Source organism: Plecotus auritus, assembly GCF_963455305.1.
Source record: "Plecotus auritus genome assembly, chromosome: X".
NCBI classification, from domain to species: domain Eukaryota; kingdom Metazoa; phylum Chordata; class Mammalia; order Chiroptera; family Vespertilionidae; genus Plecotus; species Plecotus auritus.
In genome coordinates, this window is record NC_137784.1 from 54,807,942 (window position 1) to 54,829,995 (window position 22,054).

A 22,054-nucleotide genomic window follows, 5' to 3' on the forward strand; every position below is an offset into this window, starting at 1 on the left:
GGAAGAGGGAATGTGGAGGATGCCCAGAACCTTGTTCCTAACCCTCCAGTCCCATCTGCTGCTTCTGCATGCTCTGAGGACATAGTCATCCAGGAGTTTACACGGCAGGAGCCCCAGCAGTGGCTGCATCGAGGAGAGCCAGAAGGCTTTGGCCGTGGAGGGGGACAGGGGGAGCTGAGCAGCTGGCTCTGGTGCTTGTGTGTGAGCCCCATTGTAATGCTCTAATAAATCAGCTTGTCCAGGCATGGCTGGCGATCTCTTTGATGTATCCTCCTCCAGGAGGGTAATGGAAGTACCAGAAGGAGCACTCCCTTCCCTGTCAGCGATTATATTACCATATAGCAGGTGTTTACCCCAAAATGACCCTCTGACTTCCTTCTGGCACGCTGCCCCCTTGGTGGGTCCTTCAACTTTCCCTCAGACGCTGTCTATCCTCGCCCCCACCCCCACCTCCACTCCCACCCCGTGATCACCCATTGCCCCAGAGAAAGGAACAGCTAGAGCTGCCTGCCAGTGGACAGTGCTATGCGCCCAGGTCCGAAGGTGTTTTGAATAGCGGTTGGACTGAGAGCTCTGAGAGTCCTCCGCCTGGAAACCTAGGAGAGACCCCAGTACAGGTCTCTGTGTAAATCCAAATTCCTGCTCCTGGTCTGTGTTGGGCTTGGGGGATAAGGAGGTGTGACAGTATGGAATGGAGTAGAGGCTTCTCTGGTTTGCCCAGGGTGACAAATGGCTTACTCCTCTGCCTCACAGTGGGGAAGACATCAATCACCACCTGCTTCAATGATCCAGAGCTTCAACTGCGGGGGCCAGGTGAGCCCTCCACCAAGGCATCATGAGGTACATTTTTGCCCCCTTCCTTGGCCCATTCACCCAGGCATTCTTCTCCTCAAAGTGATCTATTGTAAGTGTTGCGAAGTTGAGCAGGACAACCTTTTCAAGGGCCATTCTCCACTACAGTTCTAAGGCTGCCTGGTATTGGGGGAGGGGAGTACAAAGTATCTCTATTTGCAGGCAACCATTGGATTGACTTCCTGTCCAAGATAATGTACTTGGAGGACTAAATAGTGAGTGTTCACCCTCATATCATTAACTCTATACCTCAACCGCTTGGGCATATGGGTCACAATGGGGTAGTCTTATCACTACCTGGTCCCTTACATGATTTCTCATTACCCCAGATTATTTATGGATAAAGGGGAAGGAAAGCATGAACCAGCCCTGTCCTGTTTCTTGTTCTCTATGTCCTCATTTAAACTTCAATTGTAACAGACAAAATCCAAGAGGCCTTGAATTCTTAATCTGCTGCTCTATAGGGTCTTCCCTAATCAAAACAGTATTAACATTGGACCTGTCCTAGGATGGTAGGTCACTTGGTTTGTGGCCATAGTAGTCAGTTTTCAGGGACCTAGATTCCTTGACTCTTTTTATTTTGCCTTTATTAAGTCCTACCCTTTAAAGGGCTAGTTTTTGTCTATCTTTCTCCACCTTTGTTTTATGCAGGTTCAACTGCAGCTATGGGACATAGCTGACCGGGAGCACTTTTGCAACCTGATTCCTAGCTACATTATGATTCAATATTTGCAGGGGTTGTCTATGACATCACAAGGGGGGTGTTATGCTGTTTTATTTGAAAAAGGGATTGAGGTAAGCAATAGGGAGTTTGGTGAGAAAAGGCGAGAGGAAGGACAGATACTTTATTCTCTCCAAACCTCTACTGAATGTTTCAACACTCTACAACACATTCTCTGTATACATCAATTCTTTCAAAGAGACAAATAAATGGGTAGATGTTCAGGAAGAAAGGTGATAATGTAGTCATCATGTTGGTGGTTAACAAGATTGATCCAAACAAAAGGTAAGGTGTAACTACAACTTTTTCTGGAATACCTAGAGATTCATCTCTGTGGGGAGGGTATACTAAGCTCTATTTACTTGGGAGAAGTTACCAGTGTCAGAGATCAGGAAGGTTATGGGTTCAAGGCTTTTAGGGTTCCTATTCCTAGAGAGGCATCATTATACCTGAGAAGGATCCATTTCTATCCACTAAATCTGGTCAGAAAGGGTCTTATCACTACCTGGTACCTTACATAATTCCTCATTTGTCCAGACAAGTCTCTACAGAAAAGGGGAAGAAAAATCCAGAGACTTCAATGTAATGTTTATTGAAACCAGTTATAATGTGAAAAATAACTATTCTTTATAATTCACTGACACTCTTGGCTCTAGCCACCCACCACTGCTTACTCTTTCAGATAACCTTGGCTTGTCCTATCATGGGGTGATGGTACGGTTCATGTCCCCATTATGCAGTGAAAAGGCCCAGAATCATGTCTTTTTCCTTTTGCCTATCACCATTCTCTCTCCCTCCATCACTGCCTCTCTCTCACACACACATGCACATACACACAGAGCTATTCCTGTGCATTGCTTCTGACCTTCCTTCCAGAAGTAATTCATCTCCATTGAAGAAAGAAGAGTGTCCTTTATTCCAGTTTTTTCTTGGGTAGGGAGTTACAAGGAGAGAAGGCAAACTTCCCTTGCTGAGTTGATGGCCAGGCCAATTTCTCTCCCTAATATTGAAGAGACAAGGGACTAACTCAGCCCAAAGTAGTTCCCTGGTTTGCCTTTAGGTGAAAGGGATCGTAAAATCAGAATTCCTCTTCTGTCTTCTAGAAGCTGCTCCCGAGAGTTGAGTTTTTACCCCAGCCACCTCTCTATTACTTTCCTTAACACACTTCAGTGGTTGAAATCTAACTGGAGCCCTCTGATGCATCAGGCATCAAAAGTCATTGTTCCTGTTGATAGCTTAGGCCAGTGGCTCACGAGCCGCGGTTTGCCGCTCTGTTGACTAATGAGTTTGCCGACCACTGGCTTAGGCTGTCTGCCTAATTTGATGAATTTATTGCATTTGGGCCTCCCAGTACCAGTCCTTACCCTTCACCCTCAGGTTTATGGTTTAAATACTCAGCCACTTACTAACCTCTTGTCTAATTCTGGGGCTTAGAAGTAAAACGAAACACATGGAAGTGCCAGCATTTCTTCCTTGACTGCATCTCACAGTTATGGGTGGAAAGTTCTTGCAGGGCTCATGAATCGCACCTTACCTTCACTGATCACTAAGAACTTCATCACTACAGGGGATGCAGTTCTACAGCAGCTGGGATACCTCAAAGGCCAATAAACTTAATTCTCCACTGTTTTGTTATCTACACCCTCAATAAACAACTGGTCCTTTTGCCTCAGCCTATCACTGCTTGCACTTTCTCCATGTTAAACCTATACTTCCACAATGCAATTGCATCATCTTGTACTCCAACCAACCCTGAACCATTCCAAGTACCACAGAGTGAGAACCAATTTAGGGCAAGAGGGGTTTTGCCTCCTAGGCCCATGGTACCTGGCTGGGACTTTTTACAGTTTACACCTCTTAGATGAGTTGTTAACAATAGGGATAGTGTTGGATCTTAACATTCAGTAGACTCAGCCAATATGCCTTTGTGCAAGTAAGAGTTTCTTTCTCATATGGCCACTGGGGGGCAGCAGAGCAATAGGAACAGAGTAAAAGTAAATTTCCATGAAATAGAGACTGCTAAATGAGTTCTGCCTCCAGCTCTGCACACAAGGATGTTGCCACCTAACAATTGCACCAAGCCTCACAGGGGTCCTCAAACTATGGCCCGCGGGCCACATGCGGCCTGCCGAAAACATTTATCCGGCCCGCTGGGTGCCGCTGCCTGTCCTGCTTAGCAGCTGACTCGTCCGGGGCCCGCAGTGCGCATAGGAATTTGTTCATAGTTTTTTTTTTAAACTATAGTCCGGCCCTCCAACGGTCTGAGGGACAGTGAACTGGCCCCCTGTTTAAAAAGTTTGAGGACCCCTGCAAGATGTACCATAGCAGAGCTGGGATGGATTTACAGGAAGAGCCAGAACTTCCTCATAGAGATATAGCACTACTACTGTATTTAGAACTGTTTCCCATATTTGAAGACTTATTTACCTTACTTAAAATTTCAGATTTCCAGGCTCCACCTCAGACCAACAAAATCACTCTCCAGGGGAAGGGCCTAGAAATATATATTTAATCTTCCCACGATTCTTTCAAGGAAAAATTGGGACTTTCATTATGGGGGAACTTCATCCCATGCCTCATTAGAAAAGTTTCTATTCTGAATGGGTATTTTGAACATGCCAATGAAAATGACATAAAGTGTGGCCTGGAATCTCTAACAAAAGATTGTAACTAAAGAACTAAAAACATGGCAGAAGGTTATTTAGGGGCTGGGATGAAGAAAAGGGGGAAGTCAGCTGTCAGTACTACTCAACCTACAAGTTGGAAATTGGGAACCAATTTCTTACTGTTATCCCTGAAAATAAGCCTCTCCCTTAGTTTATGTTCCAGATCAAAGAATCAGGGAAAGGAGAAGACAGAACTATATTAATACTGTCCCCCTCCTCCCCTTCCGCAGAGAAATGTCCAAAGATCACAGACGAAATGGCAGGTTTCCCCTAGTACTCTCCACCCTATACCATTCCTCAGCTATACTGTAGCTAAGATTCCCCGGCCTCCCTGCTGTTCTGGGCTAATAGAGATAATTGTCAAGTAGGTATAGTGTTGCTCTGTTACATCCTGTGGCTCCTATCTTTGAAAGAGCTTTTATTTTTGTCTCAATAGCATTTTACACTCAATGAGTATCATCCAAAAGTCACACCAACGTTTCTTCAGCATGGCGTTTTACTTTCTGGAGGAGAGAATAGGAGGGAGAGGAGGGAAAACAGGGTCCTACGGGAGTCTCGGAAATGTCTGAGACTGTATATGAGAGTGTATGTGGCTTCCCTGAGGCCTTCCCAGCTTGTCCTAGAAGATTTCATGTGAAGGGCTGTGGGTTGCAGCTCTCTAGTGCACAGTCCTCTCTTTTTGGCGATGATAATCTGGGGAAAAGAAGAAAAGTAGGAAATAAGCAGGTTATTTTGAGGCCTGAGCTCCCAACTCATGGGGCCTCTAATAATCAGGACTTCAAGAGTTCCTACCCAGGGCCCTTCCAAGTAAGAAAAAAAGAGAGTGACACTTACTGTAGGGAAAGAAGCGGACACGCATGCTGATTTCACGAGCTGTCTTCAGGATCTCAACAGCCTGAAAGGAGCAAAACAGCTTGTACAAATGAAGATATGACCCAGGACAGAATCATAACAGGAGGAAAGTCATTTGCCATTCCAACCTTCTGGGTCACTAACGGCTGCTTCCTTCTGGTACACTTCCTAAGGAGAGATTCTTTCTTAACAAGTTACATACAGATTAGGCTAATCCTGTCTAACTTGTCCTACCTGGGATCACTTCTTGCCTCACCACAGCCCAAGTGCTGTGCTTACCTTGCTATGCTCAATATCTTGGAAATCCACATCATTTACAGCTAGGACTTGGTCCCCTTCCTGAAGTCCTGCTCGATGTGCATCAGAGTCTGGGATCACCTGTTGGTAAGGAGAGAATGTCTGATTGAGGTGGGATAATTTCAAAAACTGTAAGTGAAATTAAGTGGTATCCAAATGTAAGGTGCTATTGTGTGTGTGTGTGTGTGTGTGTGTGTGTGTGTGTACACACACATGTACATGTGCGTGAAAATGTAGGGAAACAGATGCTTGCCAGGTGGGAAGTTTTAAGTGGGAAAGTGGGAAAGAGTTTCCCCATTATGCCCCTTCTAAGAGTCTACTAAATCATCCTTCTCCCAGGCCCTGGGACATCACAGTTCTGCAATCTGATAACGAAGGGAAGTAGCTATCCATATTGCCTACCAGGTACACGCACCTTGGAGATGAAGATGCCTAGCTGGGAGGCCTTTCCTCCTCGGATATTAAATCCCAACTGCAAGACAAGAGCACAGAATGGGGGCTCAATATTGACAACAAACACAAGAATATCTAGTAGCATCACTATATGATACCTTGGCTATGTGTCCCTCAGAGAGAAGTCAGAAGTTATGGAAATGGTACCTCAGTTTTTCGGCCCAATAAAGGTAGTGTCCTTACCTCCCTACCTGCTTCCCAATCTGTACTCCCAACCACAGCTAACTTCTGGGTCTGGTGTGAACAAATCTAGCCTGGAATAAGACATCATTGTTCTGTTAGCTCACCTGAGCTCCAGGGGGCTTCTTTAGTGTGACAATTCGGGGCAGAAACTGGATCAACTCATTGTTGTAGTCTGGGTGGTATACTCTCTGCAAGACACAGCAACCCCAGAAATCTTACTACCAGTCTTAGATTTTATAACCATCTTCATCTGGAACACAAATGTATCACCCTGAAGTCAGGAAAAGGTAAAGTCATGGACTTAGTTTAAAGAGAACAGATAACACTGTCCAAATGGGTAGGTGGATAGCTTGGGGAAATGCTAGTAGTCCAGTAGCTCTCCACTTCTTTGACAGAATGGAAAGCAGGGCTCTGAATTTCCAGAATTCTCTGGTATGAATGGACTCTGGAAGAATGATTCCATAAGCTTCCAATGGGCCCAGTTGCTCAGAATCCAATTTCTGAGTCCCTTGGCTACAACAAAGGCTAAGAATCATTCTCCATTGAGTTTTCTAACCCTGCTATCCTACCTCTCATATATCATCTCATGCCCATGGGGAAAAATCAGCTATTCAAGAGTATAGATGGCTCCCACCTCATGAGGAGGAATCCATGCTGGGGGATTCTCATAGGCAGGCAGGAAAACCACTGGGTAGTCATCATAAGGAATCCGGCTGTCCATCTCTGGCAAGGCTCTGGAATGGAAGAGTGAATCAAAGCTGACAAAGATGGTTCAAAAAGGACAGTAGCCCAGCAAGTTTCAGAAAACAACTCCAACCTATCTAAGGCTTTCACCTATGGTATCAGCTCACTTTCTAGCTGATAGATTGGTGGAAAGAAGGAAGAAAACAGATGGAAGAAAACAATGAACTTTGCTGGATATCTGGATGCCAAGCAACCTTCAGCCGTGGGCAAACTATGGCCCGCGGGCCGGATCCGGCTGTTCTATCCGGTTCTCTTGCTCTCCCCTCCGCTCCTTTACTTTGAATTTATATTAGTTCACACAAACACTCCATCCATGCTTTTGTTCCGGCCCTCCGGTCCAGTTTAAGAACCCATTGTGGCCCTCGAGTCAAAAAGTTTGCCCACCCCTAGGTCCTCTATAGAGATGATGTCCTTTTTCACAACTTGCAAAATAGATGTTACTCTCTTCAACCTAGAGAAGAGGCAAGCAGGATGGCGTCTACAAAGATCTGTCTACTTTCAAAGTCCAAGGGAGTGCTGACTCCAACTATCCGCAGGTGTTGTAGGTGGCAGGAATGGCACCAGGTGTTACACCCACGGGGTCAGACGGTACCTAGGTTCAGCAACCTTGGTACTTGAATTCTGGCTAAGAAAGAATTTACAGTTAAGACCCAAACTATAAGAGAACATTTATTTATAAAATCACAAAGATGGAAGAAGTAATTTGTAGACGAGGTGGGCTTAGGAAACAAGTTATAGAAGTAAAGGAAGGACCCTTGGCGCTTGAAAGTGAGGAAGATAATGGTGAGGAGCCTTGGGGTGAGGGGTGGCGGTGCAGGGGTAAAGGGAAAGGCACTGGAGTGCTCCCTGAAGGGAGAGAGCACCCTAAGGGTTGTAAGGGTGGAGATATTAGGGGAGGTCCTAGGGGAAGAATTCAATAATTATTTAGCCATTTTCCAGGTGTGTCCTTTCAAGGTCTAGGTCTCTACTGATTGACTGGCCGGCACCAGAGGGGGGGCGGGGTCATTAGCCAATGCAGCTGGTCCTGAGGTCAGCTGTGGCTGCTTTTGTTGCTTATCTGGTCCTGCAGCTGAAATAAAACTGAGGCTTAGATGTTATCTCTAGGGAGGAAAAGTCAGGGGGTCCAAACCGCTTGACCATGGATATGCTAGGGAAGGAAAGGTCACTCTGTGGCAAGATCACACCCTACAATTGTCCTTTGCTAGGCATCCGGGGCTTTCCACCCTGGTGACCTTGGGTACCTGGCCCTTCCTCCTTGCTCTGCTCACGTCTAACTGCTCACCACACAGGGACTGGAGGCACGGCACCGCCCACATTCTCTAGATGTGATCGGTAATTGTGACGATCCCCATATCAACCCTTCCTTCACCACCTGCCACCTTCAAATCCCCTCCCCGCCTCCTACCTGAGCTCCGCGCATTCTAAGAAGTAACTGCCAGGATATCTCACCTGCCAACAGGCCTCAGCCAGCACAGGTTCCGCTCACCGCCAAATCAGCCTGAGAACCGGAAGCAGATGCTACGACGGGTCCCCAGGGGCGGGATCGACGTGCGGCGCGCAGGCCCACCCCTTCCTAAAGCGTTTGCGCAAACCGACGTGCGTGCACCTCTGGCCGCTTGTCTGCGTTCCGATTGGCTGGCGTCTCCAGGGCCAATTTGAAACTTGGCGGTTAAATATCCGGTTGGGACAGGGCTGCGGGAAGACCAGAGAAGATACGTTTAGTTCGGCGAGTGAAGGGGAGACACCTTAGGAACTGCCTTTCCCGGTACCCTGGGGCTGTGGGTCCTTGTCGACGCCTCCGCTGGGGGTTTCCTTTCCATTTTAGAGGACACTTCGCTGTTTTTAGAGTATCGGGCTGCCGGGCCGTCTTGTGGTGGCCAAATCCGAGGGAGAGTGACCCTCCAGCGGCTGCGACCCTGCTGAGAGAAGGAGCTGCCTCACCTACGCTGAGGTCAGTAACCCATCCCCCACTCCCTGCGGAGGGTCGGGACTAAGGAGGACGCTCTCCCACTGCTGCCAACCCACCTAGATTCATCAGCAAGCCTCTTTTCTTTTTTTCCGTCAGAGACGGTGCTGAGGTAGGATCATGACTGAAGAGGTGAAGGGAATTCCTGTAAGAGTGGCACTACGATGTCGCCCTCTAGTTCCCAAAGAGATTAGTGAGGGCTGTCAGATGTGCCTTTCATTTGTACCCGGAGAACCACAGGTGCGTAACATCGGGCCTGCATCGGAACACCTCTGGCCAATGGACAGTGAGGGGTGTGGTCTGACCTTTCATCTTTTTCTTCCTCTTTGTCTCCTGCCTTCTCTAGGTGGTGGTTGGTACTGACAAATCCTTCACCTATGACTTTGTGTTTGACCCTTCTACTGAGCAGGAGGAAATCTTCAATACAGCAGTAGCACCACTCATAAAAGACATATTTAAAGGTGAGACTATTTCATTCATCAAATGGTTCTTGAGCATATATTATGGTACTGTGCTTGGATGTTGTAAATACAGGAGTGGATGAAACATGAGTCCTGACTTCAAAAAGTCCCTAGTCTCTGTATCCTTGACACTAGTTTTGTACTGTATTTGCTTTCTGTGGTTCTGCTCATCTTTGATATCTATATATTCTATTAATTTTTAGAGTGGGAGGTAGGGAGGGGGAAAGAGAGAGAAAGGGAGACATATATTTTTGTTTGTCCTGGAACGTTATTAGATTCTAAGCTCTTTGATGGGTACTGATGATAATTAGTGTGCCAACCTACTCGAGGCTCAAGCACTGCAAGACCTGTGAAAGGATTAAAAAATGAATAATAATAGCTTCCAGGCCCTGCAGGACTGCAAAGTTTAGGGATAGGAGTAGAAGTAGATGACTACACACATACTTTTAGATGCATAAAAAATTGTTAAACTTTTTGCACCCATCTTTAAGGAAAAGTATTTTAGGAGTTAAAAATATACAATAGAATCAATCAGTTCTGCTCTAGAAGTAGCAGTGCTTTTATACAAATTGGATGACAAACTCTGTTTGGGGAATCCAGTGAATTTCACAGCATAGGGAACCTTTGATATAAGTCTTGAATGATGAGTAGAATTCTTTTAGGTAAAGGAGATTTCCTAAAGTCCCTGAATACTCTGGCCAGTTACTAATCTTTATTGCAGAAGTGAAGCCTTTAGTGTTATTAAAGACCATAGCAGGGCTCTGAAGAAGGGGGCAGTGCCTAGGAGGTCTTTAATTATTATTCTAGGACAGTGGTTACTCAGGATTCAAAGCAGAGGGCTATTTAAAAGAAGTAGAACCATGACATACTAGTCCTATAAAGTTGAAAAGGACATTTACATCATCTAGTCTAGCTTTCCAAAGAAAAATGCTTCCTAGTAATACCTTTGTAAAGTGAACTTCCATTGTCTATTTCATTTCTTTTTTGTAGTCCTGTTGATTGGTTCTCAGACAACTCTAATTGTATTAGTTTATACTGAGATGAAATTTGCCTCCTGGTAATTTCTACCCAGTGATGTTACTTTATCTCTCTGGAGTCTAGAGTCGACAAACAGAAGCCTTCTTCCAGGCCAAAGCAATTTACATTGTTTTTTCACTTTTTAAGTGATGTCATGACTCTGAATACTTGTTTTAAATTTTTAAAAGTGATAATCTCAAACTTATAGAAATGTTGCAAGAATAGCATAAAAACGTTTTTCCTGAACCATTTGAGATTAGTTGTTGACCTGATACCCCCTGAATACTTTAGTGTATATATGCTACAAACAAGGACTTTCTGCTACATAACTACAATACGACCATCAAAATAATGAAATTAGTATTGTTATAATACTACCATCCAGTCCTCAGACCTCATTCAAGTTTCACCAATTGTCTCAATTATGTCCTTTATAGCAGAGGGTCTAGTTCAAATTCACATGTTATATTTATTTGTACTGCCTCTGTAGTCTCCTTCATTCTAAAATTCCTTCATTCTCTTTTTTACTTTCATACTCATGACACTTTTGAAGATCCACAGGCCAGTTATTTTATAAAACATTTCTAATTTTTGGTTTGTCTGATGTTTATTTCTGATTAGATTCAGGTTCTCTTTGAATCCTGTCAGTCAACACATGATTTTGTTTTGTTCCATTACTATTGATGTTCATTTTGAGATCTTGATGGAGGCTTTAGCAGGGGAGTGCACCTACTCATGTACGCTTGACCGGAATATGGTCCTCTCATCTATCTGGGAATGTTCTCTTCAACCAAGCTTGCAGCTTCTAGAGGGATTCACATGGATCACTGAGGGAGGAAGAGGACACATCTTGCAGCCAGAAGGCCCTCACATCCTGATGTTCATTTTGATAATTTGATTAAGGTGGTATCTGCCAGGTTTCTCCACTATAAAGTTAATCTTTTTCTTATTTACATATTTGAAAGACCATTATATTATTCTAATTCTCTTCTCATTAACCATCCCTCCTTTCCTTTAGCCATTCCTGAAAAAATGTGGTTTCCAAAGCCTTCACTATCTGGGCATCTTCCGCAGAATGTACCTTTACAGTTTAGTAAGAGTACTATACTTCTACTTTCATATTTTTAAGTTGGGAAACTATGAGAATTAAATTATAGTCTTTAGAAGCAATATAATGTAGAAAATGATTCCAATATATATGCATCTGGTTAACATATTGCTCTGCAAACACAAACTAGTATTTTTCAGTCAGCTCAACAATACCTTGTACTCTGAACTCTCAATACCACAGAGTGCTTTGAAAAAAGTACTGCAACTTAGTTTCCCCAGTTATTACTATACTGTAGTATTGCAGAAGATTATGGCATGTTATTTTCTTGACCCATAGTCATGCCATACTATACCATACGAGGTGATACTAGCATTCTACTAGTGAAAATCTCAATTTAACATCTTTTTTTCTTTATTGATTAAGGTATTACATATGTGTCCTTATCTTTCCATTGCCCGCCCCCCCCCCCCCGCAACCTTCCCGCCCCTCTCATGCCCTCACCACCCCCCCACCCCCGGTGTCGGTGTCCATTGGTTATGCTTATATGCATGCATACAAGTCCTTTGGTTGATCTCCCCCCTTAGCCCCACCCTCCCCTACCTTCCCTCTGAGGTTTGACGGTCTGATCCATGCTTCGCTGTCCCTGGATCTGTTTTTGTTCATCATTTCATGTTGTTCATTATATTTCACAAATGAGTGAGGTCATGTGATATTATTTATCTTTCTCTGACTGGCTTATTTCGCTTAGCATAATGCTCTCCAGGTCCATCCATGCTGTTGCAAATGGTAGGAGTTCCTTCCTTTCTACAGCAGCATAGTATTCCATTGTGTAGATGTACCAGAGTTTTCTAATCCACTCATCTGCTGATGTATACTTAGGCTGTTTCCAAATCTTAGCTATGGTAAATTGTGCTGCTATGAACATATATCCTTTCTGATTGGTGTTTCTAGTTTTCTTGGGATATATTCCTAGAAGTGGGATCACTGGGTCAAATGGGAGTTCCATTTTTAGTTTTTTGAGGAAACTCCATACTGTTCTCCACAGTGGCTGCACCAGTCTGCATTCCCACCAACAGTGCATGATGGTTCCTTTTTCTTTGTATCCTCACCAGCACTTGTCATTTGCTGATTTGTTGATGATAGCCATTCTGACAGGTGTGAGATGGTACCACATTGTCATTTTGATTTGCATCTCTCGGGTGATTAGTGACTTTAAGTATCTATACTAATAATAGAGGAATATGCAAATTGTCCAGGACACCATCACAGTAATGACCAAACAGCAGGCTGCGTGGGGCATCCGGGCCAGCAGGGAGTTTTGTGAGGGATGACCAAACAACTGAATAGCAGGCTGTGTGGGGCAACCAGGCCGGCAGAGGGGTTAGTGAGGGACGACCAAACGACCAAACAGCAGGCTGTGTGGGGTGACCAGGCCGGCAGGGGGGTTAGTGAGAGACAACCAAATGACTGAACAGCAAGCTTTGTGGGGCGACCAGGCCGGCAGGGGGGCTAGTGAGGGAAGACAAAACAACTGAACAGCAGGCTGTGTGGGGCAACCAGGCTGGCAGGGGGGTTAGTGAGAGACAACCAAATGACTGAACAGCAAGCTTTGTGGGGTGACCAGGCCGGCAGGGGGGCTAGTGAGGGAAGACCAAACAACTGAACAGCAGGCTGTGTGGGGCGACCAGGCCAACAGGGGGGCTAGTGAGGGAAGACCAAACAACTGAACAGCAGGCTGTGTGGGGCAACCAGGCTGGCAGGGGGGTTAGTGAGGGACGACCAAACGATTGAACAGCAGGCTGCATGGGGCGACCAGGCTGGCAGGGGGGGCAGTTAGGGGCAACCAGGCTGGCAGAGGGGGGCAATTAGGGGTGACCTGGCTGGCAGGGGGGGCAGTAAGGGGCAATCAGGCAGGCAGGCAGGTGAGCAATTAGGAGCCAGCAGTCCCAGATTGTGAGAGGGATGTCCGAGGGGTCCCGGATTGGAGAGAGTGCAGGCAGGGCTGAGGGAACCCCACGCCCCGTGCACAAATTTCGTGCACCAGGCCTCTAGGGTTTTCATATGTCTCTTGGCTTTCCTTATGTCCTCTTTTGAAAAGTACCTATTTAGGTCTGTTGCCCATTTTTTGATTGGATTGTTTATCTTCCTTTTCTTAAGTTGTATGAGATCCCTGTAAATGTTGGAGATTAAACCCTTACCAGAGATAACATTGGCAAATATGTTCTCCCATGCAGTGCGCTTTCTTGTTGTTTTGGTGATGGTTTGTTTTGCTGTGCAGAAGCTTTTTATTTTGATGTAGTCCATTTGTTTATTTTCTCTTTAGTTTCCATTGCCGTAGGACAGTGGTCAGCAAACTCAATAGTCAACAGACCGGAAAACTGCCCTAGGAGCTGTATCGAAGAAGATATTGCCTTGGCATATGTCTGAGATTTTGCTACCTGTGGATTCCTCTAAGAGAGTGGTCGGCAAACTGCGCCTCGTGAGCCGTTTGCCACTCTGTTGACTAATGAGTTTGCCAACCACTGCTCTTAAGATTTTTATGGCTTCCCAACTTATGTTTAAGTCCTATATTCATTTTGAGTTTATTTTTGTGTATGATGTAAGTTGGTAGTCTAGTTTCATTTTTTACATGTATCTGTTCAATTTTCCCAACACCATTTATTAAAGAGACGATCTTGACTCCATTCTATGCTCTTGCCTCCTTTATCAAATATTAATTGATCATAGTGGTTTGGGTTAATTTCTGGGTTCTCTATTCTATTCCATTGATTTACAAGTCTGTTCTTGTGCCAGTACCAGGCAGTTTTGAGAACCGTGGCTTTGTAATACAGCTTGATATCTGGTATTGAGATCCCACCTACTTAGTTCTTCTTTCTCAGGATTGCTGCAGCTATTTGGGGCCTTTTTTTATTCCAGATGAATTTTTGGAGAGTTCATTCTAGGTCTGTGAAATATGCCATTGATATTTTAATGGGTAGTGCATTGAATCTATAGATTGCTTTGGGTAGTATGGACATTTTAATGAGGTTGATTCTACCAATCCATGAACACAGTATGTTCTTCTATCCGTTTATGTCTTCCTCTATCTCTTTTTTTCAGTGTCCTGTAGTTTTTTGCATATAGGTCTTTTACCTCCTTAGTTAAGTTTATTCCTAGGTTTCTTAATTTTTTTGGTGTAATGATAAATGGGATTATTTTTAATCTCTCATTCTGTAAGTTTACTATTGGTATATAAAAATTCCATAGATTTCTTGGCGTTAATTTTGTATCCTGTTACATTGCCAAATTCATTTATTAAGTCTAATAATTTTTTATGGAGTCTTTAGGGTTTTCTATGTATAGTATCATATCATCTGCAAATAATGACAGCTTTACGTCTTCTTTTCCAATTTGGATACCTTTTATTTCTTCTTCTTGTCTAATTGCTTTGGCTAGTACTTCCAGTACTATATTGAACAGGAATGGTGAGAGTGGGCATCCCTGTCTTGTTCCTGTTCTTAGGGGAAATGGTTTTAATTTTTGCCCATTGAGTATGATGTTGGCTGTAGGTTTGTCGTATAAGGCTTTTATGATGTTGAGGTATGACCCTTCTATTCCCATTTTGCTGAGGGTTTTTATCAAGAAAGGGTGTTGGATTTTGTCAAATGCTTTTTCTGCATCAATTGATAATGACTGTGGTTTTTAACTCTCAGTTTGTTTATGTGATGTGTCACATTTATTGATTTGCCAATATTGTACCATCCTTACATCCCTGGGATAAATCCTACTTGGTCATGGTGTATTATCTTTCTGATGTAATGCTGGATCCGATTTGCTAGAATTTTTTTGAGGATTTTGGCATCTATGTTCATGAGGGAGTTGGCCTGTAATTCATATCCTTTGTGTTATCTTTTATCTGGTTTTGGTATTAGGCTAATGCTTGCTTCATAGAATGAGCTTGGAAGTGTTTCTTCCTCTTGAGTTTTTTGGAATAGTCTGAGGAGAAAAGGTTTCAGTTTTTCTGTGAATGTTTGGTAAAACTCCCCTGTGAAGTTGTCTGGCCCTGGGCTTTTGTTTGCTGGAAGGATTTTGATGACTGCTTCCATTTCCTCCATAGTTATTGGCCTATTGAGATTTTTAGAATCTTCCTGATGGAGTTTTGGAAGGTTGTATTTTTCTAGGCATATGTTTATTTTCTCTAGGTTCTCTGGTTTGTTGGAATGGAGTTGTTCATAGTATTTGTTAACAATCCTTTGTATTTCTGTGTGGTCTGTTGTTATTTCACCTCTTTCATTCTGATTTTGTTTATTTCGGTCCTCTCTCTTGGCTTCTTGGAGAGCCTAGCTAGAGGTTCATCAATCTTGTTAATCTTTTCACAGAACAAGTGGTTTCATTGATCGTTTGTATTGTTTTTTTTGGACTCTATGTCATTTACTTTCACTCTGATCTTTATTATCTCCTTCCTTCTACTCACCCTGGGCTTTTCTTGTTGCTCTCTTTCTATTTCTTTAAGTTGTAGAGTTAGATGATTTATTAACATTTTTTCTTGTTTTTTGAGGTAGGGCTGTAGAGCCATAAACTTCTCTCTCAGGACTGCTTTCACTGTGTCCCATAGATTTTGGATTGTTGTGTTTTCATTGTCATTTGTTTCCAGGGTGGTTTTAATTTCTTCTTTGAACTCTTTGGTAACCCAATCATTGTTTAATAGCATGCTATTTAGCTTCCAAGTATTTGAATATTTTTATTGTAGTTTATTTATAATATTATGCCATTGTGGTCAGAGAAGATGCTTGATATGATTTCAATCTTCTTGAATATGGAGATACTTTGCCTATGACCCAATATGTGGTCTATCTTTGAAAATGTCCCTTATGCACTTGAGAAGAACATATATTCCGTGGCTTTGGGATGAAATGTTCTGAAGATGTCATTTAAGTCCATCTGATTTAGTGAGTCATTTAGGATTGTTGTTTCTTTGCTGATTTTTTTGTCTAGAGGATTTTTCCAGTGATGTCAATGATGTATTAAAGTCCCCTATTATGATTGTATTGTTGTCGATCTCTCCATTGATATCTTCGAGGAGTTTTTTTTCTGTATTTGGGTGCTCCTGCATTGGATGCATATATATTTTCCAGGTTTATATACTCTTGTTGTATTGATCCCTAAGTATTATGAAGTGGCTTTCCTTATCTCTTGTTATGGCCTTCACTTTGAGGTCTATTTTGTCAGATATAAGTATTGCTACCCCAGCTTTTTTTGTTGTTGTTGTTGGCTGTGGGTTTGTCATATATGGCTTTTATTATGTTGAGGTATGATCTTTCTAGTTCCACCTTTCTGAGAGTTTTTATCAAGAAAGGGTGCTGGATTTTGTCAAATGCATTTTCTGCATCAATTGATATGACTGTGATTTTTATCTCTCAATTTGTTTATGTGATGTATCACGTTTATTGATTTGTGAATATGGTACCATCCTTGCATCCCCGGGATAAATCCTACTTGGTCATAGTGTATGATCTTTCTGATGTACTGCTGGATCCGATTTGTTAGAATTTTGTTGAGGATTTTGGCATCTACGTTCATGAGGGATATTGGTAAGTTATTCTCTTTCATTGTGTTATCTTTATCTGGTTTTGGTATTAGGGTGATGCTGGCTTCATAGAAGTGGCTTGGAAATATTCCTTCCTCTTGAATTTTCTGGAATAGTCTGAGGAGGATAGGTTTTAGTTCTTCCTTGAATGTTTGGTAAAACTCCCCTGTGAAGCCGTCTGGCCCCGGGCTTTTGTTTGCTGGAAGCTTTTTGGTGACTGCTTCAATTTCTTCCATAGTTATCGGCCTATTGAGATTTTTAGTATCTTCCTGAATAAGTTTTGGAAGGTTGTATTTTTCTAGGAATATGTCTGTTTCCTCCAGGTTGTCTAGTTTGTTAGAATAGAGTTGTTCATAGTATTTTTTAAACAATCCTTTGTATTTCTGTGGGGTCTGTTGTTATTTCGCTTCTTTCATTTCTAATTTTGTTTATTTGGGTCCTCTCTCTTTGCTTTTTGGTGAGCCTGGCTAGAGGTTCATCAATCTTTTTTATCCTTTCAAAGAACCAGCTCTTGGTTTCATTGATCTTTTGTATTGTTTTTTTTTTTTTTTTTTTTGGTCTCTATGTCATTCATTTCTGCTCTGAACTTTAATATTTCTTTCCTTCTGCTCACTCTGGGCTTTTCTTGTTGCTCTCCTTCTAACTCTTTGAGTTGTTGAGTTAGATGATTTATTACCATTTTTTCTTGTTTTTTGAGGTAGGCCTGTAGAGCTATAAACTTCCCTCTCAGTACTGCTTTCATTGTGTCCCATAGTATTTGAATTGTTGTGTTTTTATTGTCATTAGTCTCCAGGATGATTTTAATTTCTTCTTTGATCTCATTGATAACCCAATAATTGTTTAATAGCATGCTATTCAGCTTCCAAGTATTTGAATTTTTTGGAATGTTTTTGTTGTAGTTTATTTCTAATATTATGCCATTGTGGTCTGAGAAAATGCTTGATATGATTTCAATCTTTTTGAATTTGAGGAGACTTTGTTTGTGACCCTATATGTGGTCTATTTTTGAAAATGTCCCATGTGCACTTGAGAGGAACGTATATTCCGTGGCTTTGGGGTTAAATGCTCTGAAGATGTCAATTAGGTCCATCTGATCTAGTGAGTCATTTAGGATTGTTGTTTCTTTGCTGATTTTTTTGTCTAAGAGGATTTATCCAGTGATGTCAGTGGTGTATTAAAGTCCCCTACTATGATTGTATTGTTGTCGATCTCTCCCTTGATATCTTCTAGGAGTTTTTTTATGTATTTGGGTGCTCCTGCATTGGGTGCATATATGTTTATCAGGGTTATATCCTCTTGTTGTATCAATCCCTAAGTATTATGAAGTGGCCTTCCTTATCTCTTGTTATGGCCTTCACTTTGAGGTCTATTTTGTCAGATATAAGTATTGCTACCCTAGCTTTTTTTTTATCATTTTCATTTGCCTGGAAGATATTTTTTCATCCCTTTACTTTCAGTCTATGTGATTCCCTTGTTCTGGGGTGGATCCCGTATAGACAGCATATATGTGAGTCATGTTTTTTTATCCATTTAGCCACTCGATGTCTTTTGATTGGAGCATTTAGTCTGTTTACATTTAAAGTTATTATTGATAGGTACTTGTGTGTAGCCATTTTCATTTTTTTGTGCCTCTGTTCCTTCCCTTTTTATTCTTTTTACACCAGTCCCTTTAGCATTTCTTGCATTGGTGGTAATAAACTCCCTTAGTCTTTTTTTGTCAGTGAAGCTCCTGATTTCCCTTTCAATTTTGAATGATAGCCTTGCTGGATAGAGTATTCTTGGATTCAGTCCCTTACTTTGCATCACTTTGTGTACTTCCTTCCATTCCTTTCTTGCCTGATACATTTCTGTTGAGAAATTATTTCATAATCTAATGGGAGATCCCTTTCATGTAACTTTTCGTCTCTCTTTTGCAGCCCTTAAGATTCTCTCTTTGTCCTGAATGTTTGCCATCGTAAATACGACCTTTCTTGGTGTGAGTCTTTTCGGGTTCATCTTGTTTGGGACTCTCTGTGCTTGTGTGACTTTTTTCTTCCCCACATCAGGGAAGTTTTCTGACATTATTTCTTCAAATAGGTTTCCTAACTCTTGTTCCTCTTCCTGTTGTTCTGGCACCCCTATTATTCGTATTTTGCTTTGTTTCATGTTGTCCCAAAGCTCCCTTAGGCTCTCCTTCTGTCTTTTAATTATTTTCTCCAATTGCAGTTCAGTTTGGGTGTGTTTTGTTTCCCTGTCTTCTAATTTGCTAATTTGGTCTTCCACTTTTCCTAGTCTACAGTTGAAACTTTCCATGGTGTTTTGTATTGCAGCTCTAGCACTCTTTATTTCTTCTTGATTCTTACATAAGTTGTTGATTTTTTCATACATACAGTTTATGAACTGTATGACCCTTATTCTGAATTCTTTTTCTGACATATTGCATGCCTCCATTTCACTTAGCTCCTTTTCTGGTGATTCCTCCTTTTTTTTTGCGGGTTTGTTTGTCTCCCCATTTTTGCTCTCAACGCAGGATCTAGGTGTCAAGTTGTGTGCAGGGTGGTCATCAGGCAGCAGCGCCTCCTCAGCCAGCGGCTGCTTCTTGGGCGGTCGCAGCAGCGGCTGCTCCTCAATTGGCAATGGCTCCTCTGGTGGGCGCTGTTTGTGTAGCTGCTTGCAGCAGTCATGGCTCCTCTGGCTGGCGGGGGTGGGCTGCTTGCCTGGCTGCTGCTCCTCGGACGGGGTGGGCTGCTTATGAGGTTGTTGCTCCTCCGACGTGGACCGGTTGCTCATGAGGCTGCTGCTCCTCAGACAGGTATATCCTGTTTGCGGCGCTGATGCTCCTCATACAGGGGCAGGCTGCTTGCGAGGCTGCTGCTCCTCACACAAGGGTGGGCTGCCAGCAAGGCTTCTGCTCCTCAGATGGGGGCCAGCTGTGTGCGGCTGCTGCTTCTCGGATGGGGGCGGGATGCTCGCTGGGATGCTGCTCCTCAGACGGGGCCTGGCTGCTCGTGTGGCTGCTGCTCTTTGGGCGGGGGCAGGCTGCTCACGGGGCTGCTGCTCCTCAGACAGGGGTGGGCTGAGTGGGGTTGCTGCTTCTTGGACAGGGGCAGGCCGCGTGAGGCTGCTGCTTTTCATATGTGGCAGGGCTGCTCACGGGCTTGCTGCTCCTTGGACAGGGGCAAGATGCCCATGTGGCTGCTGCTCCTCGGATGGGGGTGGGATGCTTGCGTAGCTGCTGCTCACATGGTCACAGTGCCCTGGGCTAAAGTGATAGGCCAGCCAGAGCAGAGTGCACTTTGGAACTCACAGGAGCCTGTGGCTGGGGTGGTGGAGTTTCAGTGACCATGGGACCGCAGCCGAGGCAGCAGTTCCCTGGTGGGGATGTCTTTATAGACCCAGATGGTGTCTGAGGGCACCCTGGGTGGAGGTGAGGCTGGGCTCCCAGTCACAGCAGCTCTCCCCTTCAAGATGGCGTGGCCTCTGTGGTAGAGCCAGCCCCCCCTCCCCCGCCCAGGAGTGTTTGCAACAGTAGCAGAGGCTGCCCTACTAGGCGAGTTCGATTTGCCTGCCCCCATAGGTCTTACGGGATCGAACTGTCCCTCACTCATGTATACAGACACCCCCCCACACACACACACATTCAAACACTCCCCTTTCGCTCCCTCACTCATTCACGCTCTCTCCCTCACTGCCACCATCTTCCTGCCTCTGTAGTTCGGTCTGGAGTATTACTGACCCATTCGTGGATGGAGTCTCCTCTCCGGGTGTCTGGTTATGTGGCCCACTCTCTACCACATTGACCAAACAGGACAAAATGCAATTAGAGAAGACACAACACAAAGGGCACAAAACACGAATGTACTCACGACACCGATAACCCCCATATAAGTGACCACCATAGAAAAGAGAATTAGGGGAGAAAAACGAGAACACAAATGATATCAAGGAGAGGAAAAATGGTAAGAGAGAAAAGAATAATAAGAAAAATGAAGAAAGAGGGAAAAAAACATATATATACTGAGTGGCCAGATTATTATGATCTCTGAATGCATAATAATCTGGCCACTACACACACACACACACATACATACATACATACATATATATTAGAGGCCAGCCTGGCCAGGGGGAGGGGACATGGGTGGTTGGTCGGCCTGCCTGCTGGTCCAACTCCTGGTCAAGTGGACAATTTGCAATTAGCCTTTTATTATATAGGATATACACTGTGTGGCCAGATTATTATGCGTTCAGAGATCATAATAATCTGGCCACTCAGTGTGTGTGTGTGTGTGTGTGTGTGTGTGTGTGTGTGTGTGTGTGTACTAGAGGCCTGGTACATGAAATTCGTGAACGGGGGTGTGTGTCCCTCAGCCTAGCCTGCACCTTCTCCAATCTGGGACCCCTCGAGGGATGTCTGACTGCCTGTTTAGGCCCTATCCAGGTAAGATTGGGCCTAAACGGGCAGTCGAACATCCCTCTCACAATCCAGGACTGCTGGCTCCTAACTGCTCGCCTGCCTGCCTTCCTGATTGCCCCTAACCGATTTTGCCTGCCAGCCTGATCACCCCCTAACCACTCTCCTGCCAGCCTGATTGATGCCTAACTGCTCCCCTGCCAGCCTGTTTGCCCCTAACTGTCCTCCCCTGCAGGCCTGGTCACCCTTAACTGCTCTCCCCTGCAGGCCTGGGTACCCCCCAACTGCCCTTCCCTGCAGGCCCAGTCGCCCCCCAACTTTCCTCCTCTGCCAGCGTGGTCACCCCTAACTGCCCTCCCCTGCTGGGCTGATCGCCCACAACTGCCCTCCCTTGCAGACCTGGTCCTTTCCAACTGCCCTCCCCTCCTGGCCATCTTGTGGCGGCCATCTTGTGTCCACCTGGGGGCAGTCATCTTTGACCACATGGGGGCAGCCATCTTGTGTATTGGAGTGACGGTTAGTTTGCATATTCTTCTATTAGATAGGATAGAGGTCTGGTGCACGGGTGGGGGCTGGCTGATTTGCCCTGAAGGGTGTCCAAGATCAGGATGGGGGTTCTCTTGTGGCATGGGCCAGCCTGGGCGAGGGGCCTTTGGTGGTTTGCAGGTCGGCCACGCCACCCAGCAACCCAAGCGGAGGCCCTGGTATCTGGGGTTTATTTATCTTCTATAATGGAAACTTTGTAGCCTTGAGTGGAGCCAAGCCTCCTGCTCACTTTGTGGCTGCAGCCTTTTTTGTTGGGATTTACTTATCTTCTATAATTGAAACTTTG

General features: G+C 44.2%; 2 protein-coding genes across 2 annotated transcripts in view; one reads left to right on the top strand and one right to left on the bottom strand.

Moving 5' to 3' along the window:
* Positions 1 to 1,675: 1,675 nt before the first annotated feature.
* Positions 1,676 to 8,348, bottom strand: PDZD11 (PDZ domain containing 11). Its single transcript, XM_080653896.1, has 7 exons — positions 8,218 to 8,348; positions 6,659 to 6,758; positions 6,129 to 6,212; positions 5,804 to 5,860; positions 5,371 to 5,469; positions 5,074 to 5,134; positions 1,676 to 4,932 (listed from the first exon to the last, which is right to left on the bottom strand). Exons 2-7 carry the CDS (start codon positions 6,743 to 6,745, stop codon positions 4,898 to 4,900), a joined length of 423 nt encoding a protein of 140 aa, XP_080510022.1. The 5' UTR covers positions 6,746 to 6,758; positions 8,218 to 8,348; the 3' UTR covers positions 1,676 to 4,897.
* A 103-nt stretch (positions 8,349 to 8,451) lies between these two features.
* KIF4A (kinesin family member 4A) overlaps positions 8,452 to 22,054 on the top strand; it is a 228,958-nt gene continuing 215,355 nt past the window's right edge. The window contains exons 1-3 of the mRNA XM_080652803.1: positions 8,452 to 8,719; positions 8,834 to 8,974; positions 9,081 to 9,195. Of these exons, the coding sequence (XP_080508929.1) occupies positions 8,855 to 8,974; positions 9,081 to 9,195 (235 nt within the window). The 5' untranslated portion in view covers positions 8,452 to 8,719; positions 8,834 to 8,854. The remainder of the gene's footprint in view (positions 8,720 to 8,833; positions 8,975 to 9,080; positions 9,196 to 22,054) is intronic.

Coding starts and splice junctions, on each gene's coding strand:
- PDZD11 (XM_080653896.1), bottom strand. CDS start 6,745: ATGGACAGCCGGATTCCTTATGATGACTACCCAGTGGTTTTCCTGCCT. Junction 5,470..5,803: donor TAGGCATCTTCATCTCCAAG/GTGCGTGTACCT, acceptor CCTTACCAACAG/GTGATCCCAGACTCTGATGC. Junction 4,933..5,073: donor TGTCCGCTTCTTTCCCTACA/GTAAGTGTCACT, acceptor TCTTTTCCCCAG/ATTATCATCGCCAAAAAGAG.